General features: G+C 44.6%; 1 protein-coding gene across 3 annotated transcripts in view; it reads left to right on the top strand.

The window, feature by feature from the left end:
• The first annotated feature begins 4,329 nt into the window (after positions 1 to 4,329).
• Rbl1 (RB transcriptional corepressor like 1) overlaps positions 4,330 to 9,863 on the top strand; it is a 58,997-nt gene continuing 53,463 nt past the window's right edge. For 2 of the 3 annotated variants that reach the window (XM_052724731.1, XM_052724729.1), the window contains exons 1-2: positions 4,333 to 4,878; positions 9,656 to 9,789. In XM_052724731.1, the coding sequence (XP_052580691.1) occupies positions 4,723 to 4,878; positions 9,656 to 9,789 (290 nt within the window). In that variant the 5' untranslated portion in view covers positions 4,333 to 4,722. Of the gene's footprint in view, positions 4,879 to 9,655; positions 9,790 to 9,863 lie in introns of all 3 variants that reach the window. The other variant, XM_052724732.1, reaches the window with a different exon arrangement.

Genomic DNA, 9,863 nt, shown 5'->3' with positions numbered 1-9,863 from the left:
TATATTGTTCATTTTCTCTTACTGACACACCCATGTCTTTATTATTTTCAATTCTCCCTTTTTTTTAATAACTGCTTTGCTTTCCTGCCTTTTACTGAGACACCTATTTTGTAAGATATTCTTGTGGGGCATGATGGCTTACTCCACTCAAGATCAGCCTGGGCTATATTAGACCCTGTCTCAAAAAGGGGGGGGGGGCAGTACTGGAGATAGGGTTCAGCAGTTAGCTTGGTTTTCTGCACCCCTGTTGGTTGGCTCACAACCACCTGTAACTCCAGCTCCAGGGGATCCAATGTCCTCTTCTGGCCTCTGTAAGTACTTACACACACACACACACACACACACACACACACACACACACACACACACAAATCTTTCACAAAACAGAAATTTTTTTCTCTCATTAAAAGAATATTATATAAATAAAAGACAGGGCTGGGGATGGGGAGGAGCTCTCATGTATTAGTTCAGCAAGTGAAAATATACTAGGTAAAATTGTAAGCTAGGTTAAACATCTGTCCTTTCTAGCCACCCCACTCCAACTTGGCTCCATGCTTCTCCCATTTCTTTTGCAGGGATGGATTTATGTGTAAATGATCAAAAATGCAAGGCTTAATGAAGTTACATTTCCAGAACATGATTCTAAAGCCAAAAATCATGAAAGTTTATAGAGAGCCAAGGATTACTGAAGAGAACAGAGACAGTGTAAGGAGATAAGAGTGGAGTTGAGAGCAGGATATGGAGACTTTCCTTTTCTCCCTGAGCCCCTAACTCATATGCTTTTTTTCTGGAGCTCCCAAATCTTCCTCAAGAGCAGAGAAAAGAATAAAACAGAAGAGAAGGGATAGTCAAAAACTGTCTTGGCGCACGCCTTTAACCCCAGCACTCAGGGGGCAGAGGCAGGTGAATCTCTGAGTTTGAGCCCAGCCTGGTCTACAGAGTGAGTTCCAGGATGGACCAGGGCTTCTAGAGAAACCCTGTCTTGGAAAAACCAAAAACTAAAACAAACAAACAAAACCCCCCCCAAAAAGTCTTCGGATTTGGAAAGTCAAAAGGAAAGAGACAGATTCTACCATTTCTAAAAAGCAGTGAAGTCCAGAACATGGGATGGTCTCCCTAACTGAAGCCAGTGTTAGTTGCCCAGTGAACTGGTTATGGTTTCTATGTTCATCTATTCAAGGAGGAAAATACTGATTATTTAAGACCATTCCTATTAGCGCTGGGATGTAACTTAGTATCAGAGAATATTCATAAGAAGCCCTGGGTTCAGTCTTTAACACCATAAAAATGCATATAAATATGTGTAATATATAATGTATTCTATAATTATGAGTGAATTACTGCTTTTGTTCTAACAGAAATGGTAACACAAATATAGAAAAGGGAAAAAAAATCTCAGGGATGGTGATTTACAAAGAATTAGAGGGACAGTCAAGAATCCAGAAAGATGTTGTTTCAGTCAGTGTTCTGTTGCTTTGAAGACACCATGACCAGGGCAACTCTTATGAAAGAAGGCATTTAATGGAGAGTTTGCCTACAGTTTCAGAGGTTTAGTCCATTATCATACAGGCAGGTGCTAGAGCAGTAGCTGAGAGCTACATCCTGATCTGTAGGCAGAGAGAGAGAGACAGAGACAAAGACAGATCAAGTTAGAAATCTCAAAACCCACCCCCAAGTGACACATTTCCTTCAACAAGGCCATGCCTACTCCAACAAGGCCACACCTCCTAATACTTTTAATCCTTTCAAATAGTGCTATAAACATTCAAATATATGAGCCCACTGGGGCAATTCTTACTCAAACCACCACAGATGTCCATTTGTGAACTAAGTTAAACAGTAAAAAGGTGATGAAACAATGCAGAACATATATAAAATAGGCTCAGCTTAATGTGTATCTATGGGTGCTAGGACCCTAGATTTCAGTAGTCTTGCTACCCCAGACCACTTCAGGAGACCTCACAAGTGCAGCCAGCTCTATTCTCTACTTCTAAACAAGATAAAGGCCCTGTGTCTCCAGCTACTCAGGCTTCAAAGAGGTCGTACATGCATGAGGTGCTAGAGCAACTCCCAGGCCCTTTCTTACCAGCCAATACAAAAAAAAGTAAATATTTTTTTAAATTTCACCACTAATGGTCTAGTGGCTATTTCTGGGACAGACTTGATCTGTCAAGGGCAGAACACTAAAAGGGAAAGGAATCTGCAGGCAGTTTCAAATACTATCACCTGAAAACTAAAGAAATTTACAAGCAAGTCCTCAGGCCTTCCTCCTGCAATTACCTTGGTGACTTCTAAAGAGCTTTTGGATCATATTACTACCCAGATTTTTCATTCAGCCATAGACTTCATAGGACTGTAAGGTCTGGTCAACCAATTCATTGATTTTATTCAAGTATTAAATGAAAAAAGGTTTTTGTTTTGCTGTTTTCCACATAGCTTAAATAGCTTTTAAACCACAGTCCACAACTTCCATTATGATAACCTGCTTTAGCGTTTAAATGAAGTTGTGAGGCCTCCACTTCCTACAAGACCCCTGTATGAAACTGCACTATAGCTAACCTTGCTTGTCCCTTTGCTTGAAGGCCCATCCTAGTTAAAGTCTCTTAACACCTTGGCCTAGATGGAAACCTATGTTACTGGGGTGCTGTGCAGCTATTTCCTCTGAATTAAAGCATTCTCTCCTGGAAAGAGGCTCAGAAAACAAAACTAAAGGCTCACAAACTTACAGGACTCGCAGGATCCACTCCTCAGGAATAGAACATTAAATAACTGCTAGGGAAACTCAGGCTGGCTCTGGTGCCAGCTAGTTGTGCAGGGAGCTCCGAGGATGTAGCTCTTGTAGGTTGTCACCCCACGATGGAAACGGCAGCTGCCTTTGCATCCGTGCTCCTTCCTCTAAGTAACCCCACTAAACTAACTCACTGACTAAAGCTGGATGAGGCTGCACTGTTTCTTAGTTATGCTGTCATTTGTCTATTGGATTTAGAGAGGTTTACCTCTCCCTAGGAAAAGGCACGGAACACAGGACTTCTCCTACATCAGCAGTGTACCCTTGTATTTTAGTCCAAAGATTCCTTCCAACCTGGCACCTTCCAGCATGTAAGACAGCACCCTATTATCTCCAGACTTGGTAATCTATCTTATCCCCTCCATGAAGCCATAGCTGTAGCCAGAGGAGTTTGTCCACAACAGACTGACCATCACTAACATGTTAAAATCTCTGCTTTGAGTGTAACATCCAGGCTTTAGTGAGACATAGGAATTCCTTCATAAATTGCCTCGGTGCCCCCATTTTCTTCTCTAGTGACTCCATCCAAAATAAGGAGTACTTAGTAGTTTTTCAAAAACACTCAATACACCAAGTACTGATTGGCAAGAACTAATCCAAACTAGGGAATGCAGTGAAGACAAAAGGTTCTTTCTCACCATGCAACTTTCAGTAGGAAGAGCTGGTCAATAAGCATGACAACTTCAGAGGATAAGGTACAATGGAGACAAAGAAATGGATGTTGCGTGGGAGGTGTCACTACTTTTAGATGTACTGCTCAGAAATGGCCTGAGAGGGTGACATCTGGGTTTAAATACTGAAGAGCTAGGTAAGCAAAGGCATGCCCAATAGCATTTCCAGTTTGGTGAACATATGAGAAAAGCCTCCTCCAACTGAGAACCAACTAGCTTGATTATTTTCAAGGTTAAGAATTACCTATTGCGTCTGAATGCTATATTTTTCTTTATTTTAAAGACGAAAGGCATGTATTTCCTGAAGGATTCTGAGTGAAACTGCCCGGTTTTAGTTTACGTTTTAAAAACACCTTTCAGGTTACCACAAAGACCATCTCTACTCCTGAAACGACTACTTACTGGGGCAGTTTCAAAATCCAGGGAGTTAATCTAGCGAGGCTGCCGGGCGTTGGTGGCGCATGCCTTTAATCCCAGCACTCGAGAGGCAGAGGCAGGAGGATCTCTGTGAGTTCAAGGCTAGCCTGGTCTACAGAGTGAGTTCCAGGACAGTGCACCAAAACTACACAGAGAAACCCTGTCTCGAAAAACAAAACAAACAAAAGAATTAGAAGAAGAAGAAGAAAGGGCGAGGCTGGGAGGTGTCCCCGAAAACCCTTGCCTCTCCATCCCTTCTGGCGAGGCAGAAGCCTCCGACGTGGCGCTCCTACGGAATGAGCCACTTTGGGCTGCTCCCGCCTCCATCCCCATCAAGGGTCAAAGCGCAGTGAGAGCGGGATAAATGTGCGCGGGGGAGCTGCCCAACCTCGGTCCACGGGCTAGTGTCATGGGGAAGGCTTCTCACTAGTGTGACCGAACGCGCCACAGGTAGCCCTCAGCTCCCCACACCACGGGACCCGCCGTGGAGAGCGCGGGTCGCAAGCTACAGTCCCGGCGGCCTCAGCACCGGCTCGGATCCCTCCGCCCCGCTCCCTCACGTCGGTCCCCGCGGGCCGGTGCCCCGGGGCTGCCCACCAAGGGCCCGAGCCAGGTCTCCTTTAGAGTCTGAGGTCCATCTCCTTATCACATTCCCGGAGAGGGGCTACTGCGGGCTGCCGAGGAGAAAGGGACTTTTTGAGGAGAAAAGCGGAGGCAGACGATGAAGGGAAGGCGAGCTCAAGTCGGCGATTTTCGCGCGCTTTGTCGCGGGGGGTTGTGGGTAGCTGGCCGGGAGGGAAAAGAAAACCCCGAAGCCGGGTCGCGCCGCCCGTCGGGCCGGAGGGGATGTTCGAGGACGAGCCCCACGCCGAGGGGGCGGCGGTGGTCGCCGCGGCCAGGGAGGCGCTGCAGGCCCTGTGCCAGGAGCTGAACCTGGACGAGGGGAGCGCGGCCGAAGCCCTGGACGACTTCACCGCCATCCGCGGCAACTACAGCCTAGAGGTGAGCGGCGGCAGGTGGGCGGCCGCCCCGACCCTCGCCAGGCCCCACCCCCGGCCCGCCCCCGCCCCAAGCCTATCGGGCGGTGGGAGTTCCCCCACCTACGAGGGTCTCTGAGGAGTGCGGGGAGGGAAGGGTGGGTGTACCTCGGCCGACCCACCCATTTGTTTCGAGGCGGGAAGCCGAAGCTGAGAGAAGGAGCTGCTGCTCCGGAGTCCCATTCTGCTCCGGGGTTCCCTAGACACCACACTTCCAAACTTGCTTTCTGCGCGCCGCCCAGCGCCCCAAACGGCGCGGTGCTGCCGTTGAATCGATCAGAGCAGATCCTGTGATAAAGCGAATTGCTCATCGCTGCTCGGCCCTTTGATTATGTCTTCCCCACCCTTTTGAAACACTTTTTGATCCCCACTGGGCAGAAGAGAAAGCGGGGTCGTCAGAGGTTCATTTGGCGCCCGAGGTGACACGGTTTGTGATGCAGCCTGGCTCAGCTGTATTTAACCTCTCCACCCTTGTGCTGCATAGGGTACAGCAGTGACCACTGTAGTTTGATCAAAGTTAGCACACACAAGGCTCTTCTCAGTCCCACGTTCTTCTGCCAGGTCGTTACTGTGGTCTGGCTCTGAATAAAATAAATGGTGGTTATCACTGTTAGATTTCCCCAGTAACTTTTATCTTTGTCTTCACGGCAGGGCAGTGACTGCTATACCTGTTTTCTTGGTGTTACCACGGCCCAGGATTGTTTTGCCTAGAGTCACTCGAATATCGAAACTCACATAGGTATATAAGCTTAGTGTAGAAGTAGAATTGTGATGGCATGTACAAGTAGCATTCATGTCCGTAGGTTCAGCAGATCAAAAGTATTTGGGGGAAACACTGCATTTGTCCTGAACGTGAACAGACTTGTCATTACACAAACAATATAGTATGATTGTTTGTATAACATTTACATCAACTAATCTAAAGATGATCATAGGTTATATGCAAATGCATTGCCATTTTGAATCGGGGCCTTGAACATCCTTGGATTTTGGTATCTTCTAAGGTAGTGGAACCATGCCCCAGGGGATATCAAGACACTATTTCAGCATATCACTGGGATGTACAAAAGCTTTCATTGTACATGTGGGCTGGATTCACATATAGGCTGTACCTCTGACTCAACCTGCCAGTGAAATAATTGCTGGCCTCAAAGGCATGGGGTTGGAAATGGGGAGCTGACTATTGTACATGTACCTATACTCATGAGAGAAAAGTACCTGAGACAACCTTACATGTTCCAGGGAAAGGCAGAATGGACTGAATAAAGGATAGTGATCTGCAACAGAAGGTACATGTCTGGAAAACTGAGAGGATATGAAATTAGAGGAGAGCCAGAAAGCCGGCTCAGTGGATGAAGGATTCCCCAGCAGCCATGTCAAAGGCAGGTGCAGGTGCAGTGGCAGTATGCTCTGGAACCCTGGGGTTACAGGTTATGAGGAATGGAGACAGGCTAATCCTAAGCGCCCGTCCTAGCCTGCCAGTCTAGCTGAAACACAAAGCTCCAGGTTCAGTGAGACTGTCTCAAAAGGTTGAGAGTGATAGATGAAGACGCCCAACATTTATCTCTGACCTTCACTCATTTACACATGTGCACACATATGTGCACACGCGTACACTATACAAAAAAGTAAGGGAAATTATAATGACGTCTCAGTTGAAAATATGTTTTTGACATCCTGAGAAAGCATTCTGATCTCCCGGGCCTTCATTTAATCTCCTCAAATAAGCATTATTAAGTACAATCTGTGGCCAAGTCACTCGAACTAGATGCTTGTTTCAGATTCTTAAGTATATTAAACTCAGTCCAAGTTGTGTGCTTTCTGCAGGTCACTCTGCCTGGACTATTTCCCTTCACCTGTAACTCCAGAGAAGGTTGACTATCTAAATTCTAAATCCATAGTTAGACAGAGTTGATTGACACCTTAAATGTTTGCTTTAGACAGCATGGTTTGTGGGCTGGAGAGATGGCTCAGAGGTTGAGTGCTGTTGTTCTTCCAGAGGTCCTGAGTTCAGTTCCCGGGAACCTATAATGAGATCTGGTGCCTTCTTATGGCACAGAGGCATACATGCAGGTAGAACTCTGTACATAATAAATGCTTCTTTTAAAAGAGAAAAGAAAAGAAAGCATAGCTATGTGAATTGAGTTTGGAAGTATTTTGTCCTGTGTTTTGTTTTTTCTTGTTCTTTTTCTTCTTTTAGTTGTTGGTGAAAGACAATTGGAGAAAAGGCATCTCCCTGTCTCTGCTGCCCCTAAGAACCCTTTCTACAGTCGCCACCCTGCCTAATGCACCACACAAGCCCCTGCTAGCATTCTCCCTTTACTCCCCTAACTTACTTTTTTTTGGTAGTTTGCTACTGAGCAGTTTTGTTGGTTTTTTTTTAAGATTTATTTATTTATTATGTACACAGTGTTCTGTCTGCACGTATCTCTACAGGCCAGAAGAGGGCACCAGATCTCATTACAGATGATCGTAAGCCACCATGTGGTTGCTGGGAATTGAACTCAGGACCTTTGGAAGAGCAGTCAGTGCTCTTAACCTCTGAGCCATCTCTCCAGCCCCGCTGCTGAGCAGTTTTAAATCTTCCTTTGTGAAGTTTTTGTTGACTTCCAGTCAAAGTCAGTTACTACACTGTATTTTCCCACACTTTCTCTTCACTTCTTACAACCTATATTTTTACCAATTATAGAGAATAGTTTCTGTTACTATTCTTAACTTTAGACTTAGAGATTAAGAACCATCTTTGATTTTGTTGTTTTAAGTACTCTACCACTGAGGTATATGTCCGACCCTGTCACAGAATATTTTAAAATAAAATTTTAATTTGTAGTGGGGGCAGCATGTGCCACATGGAGGTTGGAGGGTAACTTCTGTTGGGTTAGTTCCCTCCCTCCATGTTTACATGGGTTCCAGGGATGAAATCTAGGTCTCCAGGCCTGCATAGCAAAGGCCATCTCTCTGGCCCTCTATCTGTAATTCTTTTTCGTAGTATTACCATTTTTTTTAGATTATGATATGATTCCATCATATCTCCCTGTCTCTTTCCTCCCTCCAACCCCTCCCTCCTCTATGTACCTCCACTTTATGCTCTCTCTCAAATTCATAGTCTTTAACTTGTTCCACATGTGTGTGCATGTCTAAACATATTAATACAGTCTGTCTGTTTCTGCTCTTGAGGCTGACCATTTGATGTTGGAGAAGCAGTTGGTGCGCTGTTTCTCCCTGTCAGCATCCCTCAGTTCCCCATAGTTCTTTGTCCAGGTTCTTCCCTCTGTCTTAGCGTCCTTGTTCAGGTCTTGTTTATACAGCCATATTGGTGTCTAGATCTGTAATTCTCTTTTTTTCTCTGGGTAACCCTGACTATCCTGGAACTTGCTCTGTAGACCAGCTGGTCTCGAACTCAGAGATCCAAATGCCTCTGCCTCCCAAGTACTGGGATTAAAGGCTTGTGCCACCACTGCCTGGCTTGTATCTATAATCCTTAATCCTTAGACTTCAACTGTATTTCATCCAGTCATGAGGTGTTTCCAACTTGAAAATATTTGAAGTCAAGAGCAGAAAATTAAGTGTTGAGTTACCAATCATTACTTTTTTTTTTTAATATTTCATTATGTATACAATGTTCTGCCTGCATGTATGTCTGCAGGCCAGAAGAGGGCACTAGGTCTTATTACACATGGTTGTGAGCCACCATGTGGTTGCTGGGAATTGAACTCAGGACCTCTGGAAGAGCAGTCAGTGCTCTTAACCTCTGGGCCATCTCTCCACCCTACTTTTTTTTTTATAGCTTGTAAACTGATATATCTGTGGTGGTGGAGAACTATGCTTAATATTTTAAAGATAACTTAATATGGGATAAATAATGCCCCAAATCTTTACCTCACAAAAATGACATTGTCCTTCATATTGTTGGTATTAATATTAATATACCATTATATATCAGTATATTAAGTATTAATATTTTGACATGTGACTCCCTTGATAACATTCTAATTTATTTTTTCTTTTCTCTGCCAAAATGCTTAAAAAGAAACATAAAACTTAAATGATAGAAAAGAATAAGTACCATCAAGAATATGACTGCCAGGTGGTGGTGGCATATGCCTTTAATCCTAGCATTCAGGAAATAGAGGCAGGTAGACCTCTGTGAGTTCAAGGCCAGCCTGATCTACAGAGCTAGTTCCAAGACAGCTAAGGCTACACAAAATTCTGTCTCAGAGAAAAAGAGAGAGAGAGAGAGAGAGAGAGAGAGAGAGAGAGAGAGAGAGAGAGAGAGAGAATATAAAGAGATTTTAGTAGAATTCTTTCGGTAAGGTTAAATTTGGAATTGAGAAAGAGATCTATTTTTTTTAAAGATTTATTTATTTATTATGTATGCAACATTCTGCCTCTATGTATGCCTGCACGCCAGAAGAAGGCACCAGATCTCGTTATAGACGATTATGAGACACCACATGGTTGCTGGGAACTGAACTCAGGACCTCTGGAAGAGCAGCCAGTGCTCTTAACTTCTGAGCCATCTCTCCAGCCCCAAGAGATCTATTTTTAGATTTAGACATTTAGGAAAATTGTTGATTTTTCATGTTCTTGTTCTAAGAACAGGAAGGAGAATGTGGGAGTCCATACTGATGTTTGGGATTGTATTAACCTTATTTCTTAGGGTTTAGAGAGACGAAATTGTGAGGCCTTTCCCAGATCAGCATTTGAAGGTGTCTCTGTATTTTTCTTGCATCTGCCTGCAGGGAGAAGTCATCCACTGGCTGGCATGCTCTTTATATGTTGCTTGCCGCAGGAGCATCATTCCTACAGTGGGGAAGGGCATCGTGGAGGGAAACTGTGTGTCACTGACCAGAATACTGCGCTCAGCTAAGTTAAGGTAAAGCGTTCTGTTTTTCCAAAGGATGTTTTAGAAGTTCTAAAATTGGGTAGAGTGTCTGTCACACAAGCATG

This window comes from Peromyscus californicus, unplaced genomic scaffold, assembly GCF_007827085.1.
Source record: "Peromyscus californicus insignis strain IS unplaced genomic scaffold, ASM782708v3 Scaffold_7__1_contigs__length_154581171, whole genome shotgun sequence".
Lineage (NCBI taxonomy): Eukaryota > Metazoa > Chordata > Mammalia > Rodentia > Cricetidae > Peromyscus > Peromyscus californicus.
The sequence above is the reverse complement of the archived record's forward strand: the minus strand, read 5'-3'. Positions and strand labels throughout refer to the sequence as shown.